We start from the raw sequence: 20182 nt of genomic DNA on the forward strand, positions 1-20182 counted from the left end.
ACTAAAAAAAAAATTATAGTAACTACAGTGCAAGCTTTTGCGAAAGTATTATTTAAAGTTTTACAATTAAAGTACTTTATTGACATAATATAATACACATTATCGTTCATAATATGTGCGATAATGTACGCACATTTTAACAGACTAACATGATCCTAACATAGACTTATTTTCATTTCTACGATTTTTAATTAAGAAGACAGAGCGATAAAATATAAAAAACATTTGTAATATAATTTATATATATGTATGTATATGCTATCTTGAATGGTACTTACTTTAGGAAAGACTAACGTCTGCTGATGTATTATTATCGCTAAGAATATAATGTAAAATACCGTTTCGTATTGATCTTTTTTATAATGTATATTCTGCATACAAAATTCGTGCCGAGCAAGATTTTATACATTATATATATATATATATATATATATATATATATATATATATATATATATATATATCAGTATTTTTATTATTAAAACAAATATTTTATTAAATAAAGAATATTTGAATTTTCCTCTTTTTATAAAACATAGGAAAAAATGTGATCTTGGAATCTTACAGAAAAAGAGCAATGAATATAGAGATGTTGCAATCTTTCATCTTATATATGTAAGGTGAATAATAACACACGCTTTTATTATCTTCTGCCTTACAAGTAGAGTTTAATACGCAGTGTATTGACGAATGAAAAAAAAATATGACGACTAGGGTATAAAGTCCGGATTTTTTCTTAAAATTACGAAACCCTCCATGATCGGCGTTAATGGTATGTATTCCTCGGTAGCAAGTTCTGCTCTCTCGCCATATGCCAGCAATACCGGAGTGGTGTGCGTTTGGAAGCCTGTAATAGTCTTCGGTTTTCCCGCTTGGCCGACGACATCGACAGCAAGACCGACTCTCACTGGTACAGCCAACGGATTTAAGTCCTCATCGAAAGTTACCAGCATTCTAGGCTGCATTGCAGCGGCCAGCGTGTACAAGAGATAGTGTGAGCGTCCAAGGATAACTAAAAAAATATTTATAATATTAATTAACAAGGAGCCAAATCATATTATATTAGAGAAGTTTTGCTTTTTATAATAAAAGACTCTTTTTATATAAGAATATTAAGATTTTTAAAAATTATTCTGATCGACTAATTGTAAATATATAAGAAAAAAGGTCGAAATTTATTATAAATTTCTGTGCTTCGAAAGTTGATTATAAAAGATACTTCTCATAGTTAATTTGAAAAACTTTAGAATAAAAATTTTCATAATGGGAATAATTTATCTGTTTGAAAATGAATTGAAATGCAAATAGCAAATAATATTTTGATGTCCATTGCATCAATAATATATACTTACTGTTTTTCACGTCCAAAAAACCAATCAATGTCGATAGAAGACCGGCGAGAGCAACAGGGCTGAGCAGCTGTCTGTCACTATGATAGGGTGATAAGGTAAGCGTACCTTTACCTAGATGCGTCAAGCCTTGTGCGATGCGTACCATGAAGAGGTTGTTAGGATCTTTCGCGTGGAATTGAGCCAGTTGCCTCAACATAGCGGCCAATCGTGCGTTATTTGTACCGGCACCGACCAGGCCCATAGCGAATATCGCGTTGTGCGCCACCTCAGGATCGCTGTCGTGTGAGAACTTGGACAACGTGTCCAAGATGTTTAGTTTCGGATTCGACACCGAGATAAGACCTAGGGCAAGTGGCACTGAGCGACGAATCACGGGCTCACAATAACGCAACAGATGACCGAAGGTTCTATATGCCATCTCGGCACCGATTTCCTCTCCCATAGCGATCAGGGCAATGCCAAGAACAGCAATAGCTTGTCTAGAACTAAGATCCTTCTCCTTATCATCTTTCTTCTCTTCCTTTTTCTCTTTGTCCTTACGTTCGCTTTTTTCCTCCTTCTCATTACTTGGTTCATAGTGCTCCGAACAAATGTGCAGCAAGTGTTGAATCTTAAGAACGTTCCCCGTGCCAGCATACGCGCACACTTCCACCAATGTTGTCGACATCGACCTGAACGGTTCGTGAACGATTTCTAGAGCTGCTATGATCGCTTCTGCAGCCTCCTGCTTTCCCAAAAAACATAATCCCAGACCGAGCGCCAGGAATCGCGCATATGTGTCTTTGAGATCGGACTCCGATTTGTCCATTAGCGTGTGCATGATCGCTGTGGTGACATAAGCGTTACAGGAGCCGGCGGCGACCATTCCTAATGCTAGACCAGTCATACCTAGAACTTCCCAACTCGATTTGGTGTCACTGAGCACTGGCGTCAACAGACCCAGTACGGCTTCTCGGTTAGAACCGGCATATGCAATACCGAGACCCACGATAGCACCGATACGCATGGTATTACTGCTGTGCAACACGTAATCGGATAGCAGAGCCAAGGCGGGATCGCACTCATTTCTCACACCGCAATTGACAATGCCACAAGCTAACAAAGCACCTGACTTGATATAGTCTTCCGACGAATATAAGTACTTGTCGATTGGAGTGAGTCCGCCGTCCACATCCCATAGCAGAATTAGACCTAGAGATGCGGTCGCGCTTAGCATGCCGTGCTCCTTATTTTTGTACAGCCATTTGTTACCATCCTCAATCAACAGTTTGTCATGACCAAATGCAGCGTTCACGAAACCATTGACAAAACTTGCCGCGAGATTCTGTCGCGCTGAATCGACCTGACCACCGCCAAAGGGCGGTCGTGAATTCTCTAGATGGGATTTGTAGACGTCTTCTGGTGTCTTGGGTTCCATTATGTCCAACTCCCGTGCCAAGTTCAGGAAATGATTGTTTAAGTGGGAATTAGACATTATTTCGAACAAATCATCGTCTTCTACTGTAGCCTCATGTAACTCCAAAAAAATCTGCTGACGTCCCAGCATAAAGGCCAATTGCTTTTGTACAGAACTAAAAATGTAGACTTCTTAGTTTCTCTTCAAGAAATTGGCTATATCAATTAAGTTTTTTTTAATAAAAAATTGCTTAAAAAGATTCTAAATTAATAATTCTTTAAAAGATTATACTTACAGATCCCTACAATTTGTAAAGATTGATTCAATGAGAGGTAAATCATTCAATTGCATCGCCAGCCTGATTGCTTGTGGATATTGTCCGAATTTTCGATATAATTTACAAGCGACATGAAGAAGAGTACTGTTCTCTGGATCAGCTACATATGGCACGCAGCTTGTAAGATAGAGACATACTCGTTGATACGCGCTTTCGTCGACATATTGTTCTAACAAATCAAGCCTTTCGATCTCCATTAATAGGTCACATGCCTCTGTTTCCGCATTGTGTACCATATTATAGGGAACAATCTCATGCACTAGGGCAATCAATTTCTTGTTCGTCGCCTCGACATTATCACCCGTGACTTCATCCCATTCTCCTGCCAATTCTCCTGATAAATGTCTAACATATTCATGTCCCCATTCGCCAATCGCCAATGCCGAGCCTGTGAGCCTATATTTCAAACACTCTCGACCTTCGCCCATGGTCATGGCTAGGACTGAAATAATGTCAGAGCATAATTCTTTACATTTGACATTAGTTATTTTCTCATAGATACTTTTCATAGTATCATAGTGAGGGCGCATAAATTTCAGTGGCTTTGGGACACTTGTCATTGATGTTGTTGATGCACGAATATGCGAACGCAAAGATTCCAAAGCAGGATGATATAGTTTGGTATTGGCATCTTGCAGGCGCTCCACGAGCATATTTAATTCTTCTTGTAGAAGTTTATCTTCCTCTGACTGAAAAACAGAACCAAGTTTCCAATATAAGCATTCCTTATCTTTTTTCTCTTAAATATATTAAGATATTTATTTTAATTATTGCTTTTTATTCAACTTTAATTTTTTGTAGATAAGAAAAAATTATCATAAAGAAGATTACAAATTAAACTGTACAGTAAATTGTTGTTTAATAATGATATAACAAATGATAACTTATTATAAATGCAAAGTAAATTATAAGAAAGAAAAGCAGGAATTGTTATTTCGTATTGGTAAATTATAAGTATATATATATATACATATCTAATTTATTTAATTAATTGTTACAAAATCAGAAACATTCTCTTTTCAACATTAATAGCAATCCCACTACCCTGACATAGGTTAATCTCTCACCAGGTCATTTTTATCGTCTTCTTTTCCATTCTTCATATCTTTAATCGGTTTTGTCTCTGTCTTCGTTTCCGGCATTTTACTCAGCTTTCCTCTAAACAGATACACAAAGTAGAAACTCGATTCTTTCTTTGATCATTCAGATTCACAGTTTCAGGTTAGGATGAACACTCAAGACGTTTTGCGAGTCACCATCATGGACACGCAACATAGATCAGTGACTGTGTGTTTAAAAACGAACGGGATACGAAATCTGATAGCCAATTGGTCAATTGAACATTAGGACTTTCTGATTGGTCAGTCGTGTAATTATTCTAGGCAATAATATTGTGTGTGTTTTCAGGCTTGGAGTGTGCGCTAACGAAACCCTTTCTTCATAAACACTGTAATTATAATTGGAATTATGAATGTACAAAGCATTTTGTTAATTATGTATGTACAAAAATTATTTATAATATATATATATATATATATATATATATATATATATAATAATATTTATAATATTTATAAAGAAATTATGTATGATATAGTTATTAATACATAAATTACATATTGCAATATAATTATTATAATTATTACAATTATTAAAATTAAATACAGAATTAATATGTAATGTCAAAGCGTCAAAAAATGTTATGATACAAAACACGTAAATATTAAGTATAAATGATTCATATATATTGTTGTTATTCGACAACCAACTGACGTATATTAAGCAAATTCTTTTTATTGAAATCTAATTAGCCATATAGAAGAAGAAGAAAAAGTTCATCATTCGATAGTTTGTCATTCGATATTTGAACAAGAGGTAGACAAAAGTGATGCATATATATATGTCTTTAATTTTCGAGACATGACTATGAGAAATATTACAAAATCATTTCTGATGCATGATACATGATGGGTCTCTTTTATTTCGTATAATTATATTTAACTTTTATGATTAAGTAACTCGATCATAATTCTAATGTATCGAGAGAAAGAGAAAGAGAAAGAAAGAAAAAGAGGGAGGGAGATGATGATTTTCTTTTTAAATAAATATTTCGCGCGCTTTATTTGATATGATAATTAGCGTTCGTCAGTTTCCGCCATTATTCGTCATAGGGAGTGTCCGGCAATGTAGCGTCGCGTTTGTAATCAAACGCTTTTATATATTTGACGTTTTTTATTTTATTCCTTAAGCTTGATTCGTACTTTATTATATCCAGTGTGTTTAAATAAATATCTCAATCACACCTCTCAGTGAATATCTTAAATGAATTATCATACATGTGAAATGAATGAACAAGTGGCATAGTTAACAAGATAGTCATTTACAGAGAATGTCTAAGAGCTAAATTTTATCAGTTTTGCTTTTGCCAATCGCATTTTTGTTTAACAATATTTTTAATCAGTATCAATAGTATAATACTGTATATTATAATTTGATACTTTTAAAATGTTTATTGCATAATACATTACAAGGTGTCCAAAATGATGTCTTATTTATTGAGTGGCGTGGCATTCTCGCTAATTCTTTTATTACCTGCATTTGCACAAAATATTTTGTATGGAGAACCAGCTTATAAGTGCCCTCAACATTGGATGCACTTTCAAGAATCATGCTATCGTTTTATCAAGAGTCCATTGAGACCACGAGAGGATGCACGAAGGAACTGTCAAGCATTTCAAAGTGATCTACTTACTATTAATACGATAGAGGAGCATGGATTTATACTCTATCAATTGCTATGGCAAGATCCACAACATCGTAGATGGTATACTGGAGCAAAACTACAGAGTGGGTTATGGATAAATGAAGCTGATAGTACAACCTTAATAAATATGGATAATGCCTTTCTACCTGAACCCAATGACAATATAATAGGAAGAGATTATTTAGCATATTCCTATTCTAATAACCTTCAGCGTTGGGGACTAGAAAAAGTCACTGGTAGAGAAGAGCTCTTATATATCTGTGAAGCACCCATCGCTACTCTTCATAATTTGGTAGATGATGATCGTACTTATCAATATGGCATTGATATTGATAATCCTCTTCAAATACCTAGAGGACCATATTTTATAAAACAACCTATAAGCAAAGTATTTGATGTATCAAAGAGAAGGATAAATAATGATGTTACCCTAAGTTGTCTAGCAGGTGGCTATCCTACTCCAACCTATGAATGGTTTAAAGAAGATTATGAAAATGATCGGCTTATTGCAACAAAAATAGATCCTCTTTCAAATAGCAGATATACTGTGAGTGGCGGAACATTGATCATCTATGAGCCTGAACAAGTAAAAATTTTTCTAATTTTTTTCAAACGATAAATATGTATATTATTTCTTGTTTTAATGTTATTTATATTTATTTTATAGATTATATTATATTAATAATTATATGTTATTTATTTACAGACAGAAGATCGTGGCTCATATCATTGCAAGGCTACTAATAAATTTGGTACAATTATATCTGAGAGTGTTGAATTGTCGTTTGGATATATCCTAGAGTTTAATTTAAAACGTTCTGAGGAACGTGGAGATAATCACTGGGGTAAAGCAGTATATTGCGATCCGCCGCAACATTTTCCGGGTGTAAAATACTACTGGGCGCGAGATTATTTTCCCAATTTTGTCGAGGAGGATAAACGCGTATTTGTTTCACATGATGGAGCGCTTTATTTCTCCACATTGGAAACGATCGACCGAGGAAACTATTCATGCAATGTTCAAAGTGTCGCATCTGATACCGGACGTAACGGGCCATTTTTTCCGTTAAGAGTGAATATGCACTGTAATTACTTTGGATTATTTTTAAAAGTATCTGTGTAACAATAGAATAGTAAACTTCATCACTTTCTAAATTTTTCAGCCTCATTTCAGCAGCTGAAATTTCCTAATAATTTCCCAAAGGCATTTCCAGAAGCACCAATAGCTGGAGAGGAAGTTAGATTGGAATGTATTGCATTTGGATAGTAAGTTTATATATATATATATATATATATATATATATATATATATATATATATATAATTCTTTATTTTATATATTTTTTATATGTAAAGATGTATGAACATGTTTGTAATTATAATTGATAATTTATTTGCATATAGTCCTGTACCTTCATACAATTGGACAAGAAGAGGTTCTGTCTTGCCGCGCGGTGCGTACGCGACGAGTTACAATCGGGTATTAATAATACCCCGTGTACGTGTGGAGGATCAAGGCGAATATGTTTGCCGGGTGTACAATGACAGATTATCAATTGAGAATTCCGTGCGATTAACCATACAAGCAGCGCCTAATTTTACTATTCCATTGGTGGACAAACACATGGATAACAGGGCAGATCTAACCTGGACTTGTGAAGCATTTGGCATACCAGATGTTACTTATAGTTGGTTCAGAAATGGAGAACTTTTGGACATGTATACTTTGCCGCCTGAAGATAGGAACCGTTACACTATACAAGATAATGTACTAAATATAAAGCATTTGGATCCTGAAAAGGATCAAGCTATGTATCAGTGTCGTGCAAAAAATCAGTTGAAGACAACATATTCATCGGCACAACTTAGAATCCTATGTGAGTATTTACATTCTTTTCAATTATATCATGATAACGAGAATCACATAAGATGTAATGTTTCTTCAATGTTACAGCATTGAAACCTTCTTTCAAGAAGCGGCCTATGGAATCCGAAACATATGCGGCGGAAGGTGGTAATGTCACGATTGTATGTAAACCGGAAGCCGCGCCCAGGCCGAAATTCGTATGGAAGAAAGATGGAAATGTGATCGGATCAGGTGGTAGGCGAAGAATTCTGGAAACCGGAAATCTCATCATTAGCCCGGTATCACGAGATGACGAAGGAACATATGTGTGCACAGCAACGAATCAGTATGGCAGCGATGAAACTCGTGGACGATTAATTGTATTACGTAAGTTAATCATTTTATGTTTTAGTTATTTTTATAAATTTACAAATGGTATTTTGCCCTGTAAAAAAGGCATATATATTAAGTATAACTATATATATATTAAGTTATATACGGATATATATTAAATTAAACTATCAAAGCAATTAACAAAATTAAGGATTTATGCATATTTCAAATTGTTCAGCGATTGATTATTTAAAATTATTCATATAGGTGGACCACAACTTATCGAAAGATTGCCACCACAAATAATTGTGACCTATAATTTTAATCAGACATTGCGTTGCTTGGGCCACATAGACGAAATGTTGGATGTGGCGTATATTTGGACGCATAATGGTATACGTATCCGCGATAAAGACTTGCAAAATAATCCACGGTGGCACATTGAGGGTGAATATCTAGACATTATAAATGCCACGTTCGCTGAATCCGGCGAATACGAGTGTATCTTGAGAAGCGCTGTTGGTGAAATATCGAGCAAGACCAATCTGATCGTGCACGGACCACCCGGGCCGCCTGGTGGAGTGCAGGTTGTAAATATCGTGAAAACTTCAGCCACATTACGATGGACTGATGGCGCCTTGCACGGCAGACTGATAACTATGTACGCAATTAATGCGCGTACAAATTGGAATCGCACATGGTTTTCTCTCGTAGAAAGTAAGTTCTCCAATTTCAATATTATATAACTCTTTATAAGAATTATTTTGACAATTAGGATACTTATAATTATCTTTTTAATATGCTTTTAATTTTGAAAATACTTTCAAAAGCATCACGTTTACTTTACATTGCTTTACTTTACTATTATTTATAGATATTACAGCTATCGAGATGGATAGATACAATGGCCGAAAAGAGGCGTTCCTTGAAAACGTTCTGAGTCCTTACACTATATATGAATTCCGTGTGCTAGCCTTCAATGAACTTGGTTATGGTCCACCATCATCTCCTTCACCTCAATATAGTACTCCGCCCGACAAACCTACAAAATCACCGTCAAATATTAGTGGCGGTGGAGGAAAGATTGGAGATCTTACAATTACATGGGATCCTCTTAGCCCATCCGAGCAAAATGGTCCTGGAATCTATTACAAGATATTCTGGCGTCGCAAAGGGCATGACACGGAATATCAGTCGTTATCTTTAAAGGATTATGGCAATGTCGGTAGCAGCGTCGTGTCGATCCAACCGAAGTATTATTACACGGAATACGAAGTGAAAGTACAATCGATTAACGCGATAGGCGAGGGTCCTATATCGGTAAACGTGACAGTGTACAGCGCGGAGGATATGCCGCAAGTCGCACCGCAACAAGTGTTTGCCATGAGTTATAACAGCACTAGCTTGAATGTCAGTTGGCAACCGATTGAACAAACTCGTGAACGAGTGCGAGGCAAATTGATTGGACATAGAATCAAGTACTGGAAGGAAAGCAACCGCGAAGAAGACGCTACTTATTATTTATCGCGAACCACTCGTCCTTGGTCGTTAGTAGTTGGATTGCAACCAGATACATATTATTATGTAAAGGTAAAATATAAAAGAATTTTTTATAAAAGTTTTCTAGAGCATTTAGAACATATACAAAAAAATTTACTGAAAAATCTATCTAATTAAAGAGAATCAATTTGTATTAAAAATATTTCTCTTTAATAATATCTCTCAAATTAATCTTTAATGATTAAAAATATTTATTTATGCTTGTGTATATAATATTATTCATTTAAAAAATATTTGAAGTGAAATTTAAATTTAAATAAAAATCATAAATTTTATAAAGGTGATGGCCTATAACTCCGCTGGGGAAGGTCCGGAAAGCGAACGATATTTGGAGCGAACTTACCGAAAAGCGCCACAACATCCGCCGTCTTCGGTGAACGTGTATGGTGTGAACCCATCGACGGTGAGGGTCGTTTGGCGTTATGTACAGCCGAGTTTCGAGGAGGAACCACTGATCGGATACAAAATACGTGTATGGGAGGTGGATCAAGATATGAGCACAGCGAACGATACAATAATACCAGGCGGTTCCAAACTGGAAGCCGATATCAAGAATCTTAGCCCAGGCAAGGCATATCACTTAAGAGTGCTTGCATTCAGTAACGGTGGCGACGGCCGTATGTCGAGTCCCACCCATACATTCCAAATGGGCGATGCCGCAGCCTTTAGAAGCAGCGCCGGGAATAAAATTCTGGATGCCGCTCTGGGGATAACTTTCTTACTACTCTTACGGGTTTATGACTATATATAGTGTAAAGTTATCCTTAATAATTATGTAGGCCATAATAAGATTTAACGGCTGTAAATTTTATACAGATTTCTTAAATGAACAAATATTTTAACAAAAATTAAAAAAATTTTAAAATGAGATTTATAATAAGATATTATAGATTTCTTCGTTCACACACACTCACAGATCGCTTAAGCAATTTCACATATCAGTAAACTAATTGTTGGCCTAAAACTTAATATATATTTTTATGTCATTAATGCGTTATGTAATGCAATAATAAACATAGTCGTTTTTGTTTTTTATGTTTATCAACGATAACTTAATGTTGCAGTACTTCCACAATTCTTTTTAAGAAGTATTACAATAATATGCCTCTACAAAGAGACTGAAATCGATCTGAATTTTTGATTCTGATATTTCGCAGAATAATATGTGTGCTAAGTTTAGCATAATTTTTATTCTATATGATAGAAAAAATATTCTATTTGCTTCTTTCTTATATATATTTTTTTGGCATATATATCAACAATATTTTAAAATTCTCATAAATAATATATTATTTCTTTATCATATTACTAATTATTACATATACATGAAGTATATTAAGTAAATTGTGCAAACTTTTATATATGTTTTGTCTATATATATATATATATATATATATATATATATATATATATATATCTTTTACTCCCTCATTCTCGTAAAGCAAATATTATAATTTTAAATGTTACATTTACACTTTATTCAAACATTACAAGTTTTGTGTATCTATAAAATTATATTTTACAATATATTTCCGAGATAAACAAAATAATTTGAAGTAAATTTGAAGTATATACTTGTACATTGAATAATGTATATTTAAAATTAATTTAAAGATATAAGAATTCTTTTTATCTTTAAACTTTTACAGATGAAATGAGAACTTTATGTAAAGATTAACACATTCATTGTTCTTTACAATGTACAATTGTACTATATGTATTATAAGTTTTGTTTATTTGCCAAAAAAATGAAAAGCACTTTGACGAAGAAAATGTTTCGTTATACTATGTAAACAATTTGATATATTCTAGATATACATATATGAATGTAAATATACAAGATATCTGATAATAATCGTCCTACCCGTAATATGAAAACGGAATAGGAAAAAACCTCTAGAAGAATCCTCTATCGTTTTGCGATCTTTTTTGCAATAATTAATGAGAAATTAATTCAAAAAGATTTGCTAATTTACGCGAGTATTAGAGGCGAGAAAGATCGTTCCCATTGATATGGTTACGTTAAAACACGAAAATCCAGCGTTATGTACTGTCCGTACATAATCGTTATCATTTATAGAGCGCTCCAAAACTACGTCGCGCGCTTAATGATCGTAAATTTTTGTGTTGTCTCTTTTCACTGCGCGCTTATACTCACGCGAATTAGTCAATCTTTTTTAATTAATTTTTCAATAATTATGAAAATCGCAAAATGGTAAAGGATTTTTCTCCTTGATTTCATCTGCTCTACTTGCATGGATGAGGCGATTATTATCAGACACCTTGTAGGTGTCTAAAATAAAAGAGAAAATAAAAATCTTGAATAAATTATAATAAATTGCGCTCATGCAAGATATATATCCAAAAAGTTACACATTATATATTAAAATACTATGATTTACGAGTAATGAGTATTAATAGCAATTAACAGATAATATGGATTATATAACATCATAATGTATAAAGCTGCGTAATTTTCCGTCCATGTATACAGAAGTAGATAACGAACACTCGGCTAATTTTGATAATATTGCGAATATTTGTTAATCACTGAACTATTCTAATGCTCTGTGAATTATTCTAATCATAATTAGTTTTTAATTTTTTTATGCATTATTGTAATTATCAGTATCAATAAACTTTCTAAATAGAGATTTTTTGTACAATTTTTGTACATTTTTTGAAATATTTTTGATTTGATTTTTGTCTGATATACATATATAATATTAGAATAGTTCAGATATATTATATGATAAAAATTTTATATAAACCATAATAGTGTTCATATGAGTGTACTACAAGATATATCTCAGAAATTATATATATATTTGGGTACTATATCTCTATATTTAAAAAATGTAAACACTTTAACATTTTAATACATTTTATATAATAATGTATGAGAGGTTTTTTTTACATAAATTTATTATTTATATTATGTGTATAAATAATAATTTATATAATACAAATAACGAAAAAAACAGAATTTTGGTACATGTGTATATACGTACATGCTAAAATTATCGCTAGAAAAATCTTTGACATCGTTTAATTAGGATAATAGATATGGCAGCAGGCAGTACATTCTTATTTTAATTCTATATTTTTTTTATACATTATTATATCACACAGAAATATATACATTATATAATAACAAAGTTTTTACAATATTAACATTGTTATTCTCTGCTGTTTAATCAAACTACTTTATAATCTACATATAAGATACTTTTAGTTATTTGCATCTTTTTTAAACATATTTTTCTGTGTTTAGAAAAGGCATGTTTCCCATGGGTTCTCTTAAATTAACATGCTATACACACATACATACATACATATATATATATATATATATATATATATATATATATATATATAAATTTCTTTTTTCACATTACTATACTATAATAGAATTTAAGAGCAAATATGTTTATTCGATATGTATATTGGCATATTTTTATTTATGAAAAATATGTCAATACAGATTGAATAAACATATTTTCTTATCTTATCAGATCTTATTTTCTTTCATAATAATATGAAAAAAGAAAATATAATTATCCACGACATTTACATTGTTTGTATATACCGCCATAGACAGACACGTGTATCTGCACATGTCGAGGTATCGAACATGTGATCACGAACGATGGACGTAAATTTGTCGAGTTTGTGATATAGCCGGTGATTTATCTTCTTAAAACTTTATAGTGGCGAGATAACAATATTGAGCGATACATATAATTGCGAATGTATGTACGACAAAAAAAGTGATCGTTTAAGCATTGATCATGAGAATGAAAGGAGTATTTTTGTTTGTTTTGTTGAAACTTTTAGAGGTTAATCATGCTGCGAATTCTTAGCCGCTCAATGCGCTCGACGCATCTCCTGAAGAAAACGACGAAGGTCATCTGCGTGTCAAATGTGAGAAATTTGAATCTGTTGGAATACCAGAGCAAAGAACTCCTGCGCGATTCGGGCGTGTCAGTACAAAATTTTGCCATCGTTGACGACCTAACCAAGACGGATTCTGCTTTGGAGAAACTACGTGAGTATCTCAGTGGCTGCGGTCGGGAAGATGCTAGAAATGCTTCGAAGCATTTGATTGACCAATCAGGACAAAAAGAGCAAAGATTTCTTTATTCTGATTGGTTAATGTAATGCTTTGAAGCATTTCTAGCGTCTTCCCGACCGCAGCCAGTGTTCCTCGTCATCATCTTTGCATATATTAATATATGGAATATATAGAAAAGTTCTATGTTTGCAATGCATAGTTAAGCTTCAAGATGAATATGGAATGATTCGTTAAAATGTGCCTATATGTGTCAATATGTTAACAGTTACTTGTGGTCATTATAAATAATTAATATATCGACATGCCTAATTATACAAATTATTTGAATATATAGTCCTTATTTTATAATTTACTTATTTATTTTCGTAGATGCGGATGAATTTGTTATTAAAGCTCAAGTCTTAGCAGGAGGTCGTGGTAAGGGTTGGTTCGATAATGGGTTCAAAGGTGGAGTGCATCTCACTAAAGAGTAAGTTTGATAACACTATAGATTTTTATAAAAATATTTTGCGAAATATCTTTTTCCTCACATACGTACACATAGCTCTAAAATATTTCATTAATAAAAAAACATCTTTATTACAATTTGCATACCATATAATGAGATATTTACCATTTTAAATGCTATTTAAAAACAAATAATATCAATTATTACACACAAAGAATAAAGGGCAATGCTTTTTTATTGTGTTTTATATTTTTATATTAGAGATATCATGTATATTATATATTATATGTATTACATTTTTTTTCCATGTTTATAAAATATATTATAGATATATTTTATGTGATTATTTTATGTTATATAATTTGTTATTGTCCTTCTTTTCTCTTCTGATAGTCGTAATGCTGTTATCAATTACGTGAAGAATATGTTAGGTCATCGTCTCATTACTAAACAGACTTCAAAGGATGGTATATTGGTGCAGAAGATTATGATAGCCGAGTCAGTAGAGATCGCACGAGAGACTTACGTTTGTATTCTCATGGATCGTCAGCATAATGGTCCTGTGCTGATAGCATCTCCAGCAGGTGGAATGGATATCGAAGCAGTTGCGGAGAAACATCCTGAACAAATAAAAACTGTTCCATTGGATATTTATCATGGCATTGATGACAAAATAGCAAAGGATGTGTGCATTTTTCTGGGATTTTCTGATCTAGATATTCTTAATAAAGCCATATATGAATTGAAAAATTTATGGAAACTGTTTGTGGATATTGACGCTCTACAAATTGAAATCAATCCGCTAGTGGAAACAGCAGATAAGCAAGTGGTAGCAGTAGATGCAAAAATTGCATTTGATGATAATGCTCAGTTTAGGCAACAAAATCTGTTTGCTTTAGAGGATGTTAATGAAAAAGATCCTAGAGAGGTAGATGCGTCACGATATAATTTGAATTATATTGGAATGGATGGCAACATAGGATGCCTAGGTAAAACACATTTTATTATAATCATCATTGCAATAACTAAATTAAATGTACAAACAAATAAGGAGTAAAAAATTATGAAATATCGAGTATATCAATATATTTGAATGATATTAATTGATATAAATATATAATTATATGGGGATAAATTTTTATATGTATAGTAAATGGAGCTGGTTTAGCCATGGCTACAATGGATATTATTAAATTAAATGGAGGATCGCCAGCTAACTTTTTAGATGTCGGCGGTAATGTGAAGGAAGACCAGGTCTTTCAAGCATTTAGAATCCTCAATGAAGGTAAGATATAAAATATAGAATGAATATATATTTAAGTATGAATATAAAACATACATTTCTTTTCTTTTTTTAGATCCAAAAGTCAAAGCAATTCTCGTTAATGTTTTTGGAGGTATCGTGAATTGCATAACGATAGCAAGAGGAATTATCTCAGCATCACGAAACTTAGGACTTGAAATACCGCTTATTGTAAGACTAGAAGGTAAGATGTGTGCGCGTATATCGATATTTATTTATTTATTTTTTTTTTAATTTCTTAATCATAATTTTATAATTTTATTATATATGTTAGTTTGCTTATATTATTGCGATATAATTTACGAATAAATTTCAAGTATTTTTGTAGTGATTTATTTTTTATTAGGAACTAATGTGACAGAAGCTAGAAAAGTCTTGGCCGAATCTGGATTGTCCATTCTCACAGCGAATAATTTAGATGAAGCAGCGAGAAAAGCGGTAATCTCTGTAAATGCATAATTGTTTAATATGATGATACATCGTCGCTTTATACCTATTTAAGACTGGAAATCTGTGGTTTTAATACAAGAGAACAATAATGTTAGGAATAACTTGAAGTATATAATAAGTATATATATGTATAATTTTTTCATACAAGAATATCATGTTTTGGGATATTTTTATAACTTGAATGTAAATATATATCTAAATGCTGCCTATTAATGTTTATCAATGCTTTTTTACATTTTATTATTCTCAAGTACAGAATACTTATAGCCTTTGATTTAATTGTTGTTCAAATTTGATAATATACTTCATCTCATCTTAATTAACATCTTCAAAGTCCTAAACACGCAGATCTGTTTTTATTAACAAAGTATGATTATTATTAGAATTTTGAAATAGTTTTCTCAATTCTTTATTAAAATTAAATCAAAATATATTATTACCTTATGGTATGTTAGTGTATTTTAAATTATTGATTATGTTTGAAAATACTTAATAATCATATATCTATATCTTCATATACAGAATGATTCGCATCTAAGTGTAGAATTTTATATTAAAATTCAATTTTTATTATTATCTTTTTACACTTATTTCAACTTATTTTAATTATAATATCTGTTTGATTATTTGTTTATTTTATATAAATCTTGTTTATATTATATAATGAATGATGTACTATATAAAAATTAGAAAGTTGTCCATTGATAAGCAGACAAAATAGATGTTTACGTTGTTTAATTATATGATTTGTTACACGAATTATTTCAGTTACTTTCTAATTAACAAATAGTTTTGCATGATTGAAATTAGCAGTAATGCGAAGTTAATTAGTATGCACATACGTTTTTATTATAAATACGCTTATTTTGGTTAGAATTAAATTGATTTGTATTGGAAACTAAATATATTTTTGTTTAATCTCTTTAGCTTACCTAGGAATTTTGGGTTTATTCTTATATATTTTTTCTAATATTTTGTTATATATATACGAATCTTATGATAATTTTTGTTAAGATTATTGAATTTAATTGCAATATGTAATACAATTTCAGAAATAAATGATTAAAAAAAGAAAATTTATATTTATATTTTTAGTTAATATAGATTTTTTTTAATATATAAGTGTTGAAGTTCTGAAGTTTTATTGCATATTTTATTTATCTTTCTATGTAATTCTGTGTAAATATATATAATATTCTGATATAGTTTTTAATTTATATGTATATGTAGTGTTTTATTGTTATTATTAACTATTATATTGTGTCATATTTTTCTAGGCATAATAAAGACAGATTGCATATTTCTTTCTCCCTCAATCAAACGTTGCAACATTGGATACGCTCCGTTTGACGCTATTTTCGCTTCGAAATGTTTACTGAATCAATCAGGGCTAAGAATCTTGCACTTCGAAATGAAAATAACATCAAGCGATCTTTTGAATGAGGAAGAAAGTTTAACTAGTGTTTTCTTCTCTTTAATAAAAATTTTAATAAGAATTTAAGAGAGATAAAAATATTGGGAAAAATAATTTGTAATATTTGCTCATCGTTTACAGTTAATTTATACTTAATGTGATTTATGATAGATTTATGATACTACAGAAAAAAAGAGGGAGAAAGAAATGATAAAATTTGTAGATGAGACTGTGAATTTAACGTCACTTCTAATCATCTGTACTAATCCGTTATTAATGCCGTCATCGATAAATGCGTGACAGTTAATCAAATCTCTGAACATTGGCGGAGTGAATAAGTCTTCGCAACAATTGTATCAAAGACTGAATCCCGTATTCAAGGCTCACTGATTGCGCGTAGCGTAACGAAAGGAAGGAGGAGTAAAAGTCGCGCGTAATCGATTTTTAATCCATGTATGGTCGATGCGTCTTTATAAGTAGAAACTGTTTTGGTGTGAACGATAACTCACCTTGAACGTATGGCATTCGCTGAGAGAACGATCCATATACGGCGACGATTTTCAGCATAAGATTATAGCGTGATTATACAGGGCGCGCAACTTTTTTTCGAACGGCGCGTTAGCAGATCACACTTTTTACAGATAGGCATATGCGGATCGATGTTGTACGGAATATAAAACGTAAAAATATTTTGAATAGAAATTTTGAAAAGAAATACGTGTTTTCAAAATAAAATGTTTTCTAATTTGTAAATCATTGTGCTTCATAATGCTTTTCGCTCTCGGAACATTTTAACAACTTTAAAAAAATCTATTTTACTTATAGATACATCCTGATCAACACAATTTTGCTAAAAGAACAAGAGAATTGCTCTAATCTTTTAGATCCTTTGAAATTGTATTTGATGGAGATGATGTAATTGTAAAAATGTTTTGAAATTTTAATGGTAATCGGTGAGATTTTGTGCTAGAAAAACTAGGATTCATTTCTTTCAGGAAAGAGATCGCTAAAACTGCTAAAGACCTGGATAGTGAGAACTTAACATCGTGATTCGTAATAGTGATTGTTTTAGTTTTTCTCTTCAGTGTCACACCAGCCAACGGTTGACCGGCTCTGTTTCGCTTTTTGTTTTCTTTTCTCATATACGAATATAAACCCGTTCCTCGCACGCATCTTCGGGAGGGTGGACGGCGACGGGAGGATTCGGGTGGGTTCCAATGCGTGTGCGTATATATATAGACCGACCCTCTGCCCCTCGCCCAAGGGTACGGGCGAGGGAACGCGTACTATTCTCGGACGAACTTCACGAATCCGAGTAACTTCTTTAGATGTGATGTTCGACTCCTAGTTCGCGGACGGCGTAAATATCAGTAATCGTTTACGAATCGCGCCGTGTTGATCGAGAGCATCCGCATCAATCTGATTCGAGAAGATTGCTGTTGATATGTATATGTAAGATTCGCGTCGGAATTCGCTTCCGGTTACACTGACACCGTCCGATCGTAATTAATTGCAAAACGAAGACTGCTGTCAGATTTCGCGAGGTGTAAGTGAAAAAAATAAAACGTCGAGGTTTAAGATTTAAATGCAAAATTCTTTTTTTTTTCATAGGATTAGAATTAATGAAACAATATTGATTGTTTTATGAATTAACCCATCATTTTGTATTTAAATAAAATGATATTGCATACCTTTTGTTAAAAAAATTTTACATTTTTATACACTTTTAAACATCTACATAATTTAAAATCTTATTGTAAATTTTTATTAAGAAGAATTTGATCCTAAATTTGCCTTGAAGAATATTTATTAAAATTTCATGAGACATCGTATAGTTTTAGTATTACGATCAGAGTGACAATCCCATAAAGTCCTAAATTAATTTCTTAAATTTATCAATGCAATCTTGTGATATTAATAATGATAACACTTTACTGAGTGTTGAAAGTATCTTTTTTTTCAAGACTTAGTGTCAAATATTTAGAATTAAATATATATTATGCATGTGATTATCGATCGGGAATTTGGAGAACGAGAAGTATGCCTTTGATAAATCGAAATCAGCTTCGTTTTAAAGAGAAGACATTGCGTATTTATAAAAAAGAGAGTATCTAATTTTTTAAGTGTTTGGATATGCTAATCATTAAGAGTACATATTTTTAAATTTTTAAATATGTGTCTTATATAGTGTGAAAAAGATAATTCTGAAGTGATAAAATATGCATTTTTTGTACATGTCATATATTCACTTCTTGATTATCTTAGGCATGTCGAAATAATCGCATTAAATCATATAAAAGAGTGTTTATTCTTTGAGATTATGAGAATCAAATACTAATTCTCACTATTTATTCTTTCAATAAAATCATTTGATTACAAGGAAAATTCGCGCTTATAATTTATTTGAAATTTATTAAGAAACGGTTTGCAACTTATTTGCAATTTATCCATGCTGATTACGGATGCATTACAGTTTTGGAAAGCGCAGTAGTGCAGAGTGGAACGCGAGAGAGAAGGTGCGCGACTCGCCGTCGACAGTTTTTCGTGGACCGCTGATACAGAATCATACTCGATTTTACGAGGTAGAAAATTCTTTTAATTAAATGGACGATTTTATATGTGTGACGTGATTATTTTCTAATTATTTTAGAGTGTTTAATGGTTTATCGAGGGAATGGTGTTTATTTCTTGCAAATTTTATATTCGTTTCACGAATTTAAATTTGCTTCGTTACGAATTTACGTAATTTAATATTTCGCTGATTGTGCAAAGTAAATTTGTGGAAAATTTGTAAACGTGATAAAAGAAATGATTTAATACGCATGTGTTTATGCAAAACAAATCAGCATTTTTTATTATCTTAAAAATATCTTTTATTAATTTACATGTATAAAAATAATCTCG

The 20182-nt window shown here is 31.9% G+C and overlaps 4 protein-coding genes across 9 annotated transcripts in view; 3 read left to right on the forward strand and 1 right to left on the reverse strand.

Moving 5' to 3' along the window:
- Positions 1-48: 48 nt before the first annotated feature.
- On the reverse strand, positions 49-4340 carry LOC126849822 (26S proteasome non-ATPase regulatory subunit 2). Its single transcript, XM_050592095.1, has 4 exons — positions 4153-4340; positions 3044-3774; positions 1353-2923; positions 49-1012 (listed from the first exon to the last, which is right to left on the reverse strand). Exons 1-4 carry the CDS (start codon positions 4225-4227, stop codon positions 711-713), a joined length of 2679 nt encoding a protein of 892 aa, XP_050448052.1. The 5' UTR covers positions 4228-4340; the 3' UTR covers positions 49-710.
- A 918-nt stretch (positions 4341-5258) lies between these two features.
- On the forward strand, positions 5259-10995 carry LOC126849654 (contactin). Its single transcript, XM_050591690.1, has 8 exons — positions 5259-6435; positions 6556-6934; positions 7013-7115; positions 7254-7726; positions 7804-8082; positions 8296-8745; positions 8903-9618; positions 9869-10995. Exons 1-8 carry the CDS (start codon positions 5626-5628, stop codon positions 10337-10339), a joined length of 3681 nt encoding a protein of 1226 aa, XP_050447647.1. The 5' UTR covers positions 5259-5625; the 3' UTR covers positions 10340-10995.
- Positions 10996-13158: 2163 nt separating this feature from the next.
- Positions 13159-16073, forward strand: LOC126853619 (succinate--CoA ligase [GDP-forming] subunit beta, mitochondrial). Of its 2 annotated transcripts, XM_050599518.1 has the most exons (7): positions 13159-13340; positions 13426-13636; positions 14033-14132; positions 14505-15100; positions 15262-15396; positions 15470-15598; positions 15761-16073. In XM_050599518.1, the coding sequence occupies exons 2-7, from the start codon at positions 13435-13437 to the stop codon at positions 15871-15873; spliced, it is 1275 nt and encodes a 424-aa protein (XP_050455475.1). In that variant the 5' UTR covers positions 13159-13340; positions 13426-13434; the 3' UTR covers positions 15874-16073. The 2 variants fall into 2 exon arrangements, with proteins under 2 accessions (XP_050455475.1, XP_050455572.1); XM_050599615.1 differs by lacking the exons at positions 13159-13340; positions 13426-13636 and adding an exon at positions 13645-13937.
- A 2573-nt stretch (positions 16074-18646) lies between these two features.
- The window catches only part of LOC126851170 (filamin-A), a 48123-nt gene continuing 46587 nt past the window's right edge, over positions 18647-20182 (forward strand). For 2 of the 5 annotated variants that reach the window (XM_050594887.1, XM_050595056.1), the window contains exons 1-2: positions 18647-18824; positions 19752-19860. The gene's annotated coding sequence lies outside the window, so the exon portion shown is untranslated. The remainder of the gene's footprint in view (positions 18825-19751; positions 19861-20182) is intronic. The other 3 variants (XM_050595151.1, XM_050595241.1, XM_050594977.1) reach the window with 2 other exon arrangements.

This window comes from Cataglyphis hispanica, chromosome 1 (genome assembly GCF_021464435.1).
Source record: "Cataglyphis hispanica isolate Lineage 1 chromosome 1, ULB_Chis1_1.0, whole genome shotgun sequence".
In the NCBI taxonomy this organism is placed as follows: Eukaryota; Metazoa; Arthropoda; class Insecta; order Hymenoptera; family Formicidae; genus Cataglyphis; species Cataglyphis hispanica.

What these genes read in the sequence shown, in the direction of transcription:
- LOC126849654 (XM_050591690.1), top strand. Translation starts at nt 5,626, where the DNA reads ATGATGTCTTATTTATTGAGTGGCGTGGCATTCTCGCTAATTCTTTTA. An exon ending in TGGACGATTAATTGTATTAC is followed by an intron (nt 8,083 to 8,295) that starts GTAAGTTAATCA and finishes TTATTCATATAG; the next exon opens with GTGGACCACAACTTATCGAA. An exon ending in ATGGTTTTCTCTCGTAGAAA is followed by an intron (nt 8,746 to 8,902) that starts GTAAGTTCTCCA and finishes TATTATTTATAG; the next exon opens with ATATTACAGCTATCGAGATG.
- LOC126853619 (XM_050599518.1), top strand. Translation starts at nt 13,435, where the DNA reads ATGCTGCGAATTCTTAGCCGCTCAATGCGCTCGACGCATCTCCTGAAG. An exon ending in TGGCAACATAGGATGCCTAG is followed by an intron (nt 15,101 to 15,261) that starts GTAAAACACATT and finishes TTATATGTATAG; the next exon opens with TAAATGGAGCTGGTTTAGCC. An exon ending in ATTTAGAATCCTCAATGAAG is followed by an intron (nt 15,397 to 15,469) that starts GTAAGATATAAA and finishes TTCTTTTTTTAG; the next exon opens with ATCCAAAAGTCAAAGCAATT.
- LOC126849822 (XM_050592095.1), bottom strand. Translation starts at nt 4,227, where the DNA reads ATGCCGGAAACGAAGACAGAGACAAAACCGATTAAAGATATGAAGAAT. An exon ending in AAGACGATAAAAATGACCTG is followed by an intron (nt 3,775 to 4,152) that starts GTGAGAGATTAA and finishes TCTGTTTTTCAG; the next exon opens with TCAGAGGAAGATAAACTTCT. An exon ending in TTTACAAATTGTAGGGATCT is followed by an intron (nt 2,924 to 3,043) that starts GTAAGTATAATC and finishes CTACATTTTTAG; the next exon opens with TTCTGTACAAAAGCAATTGG.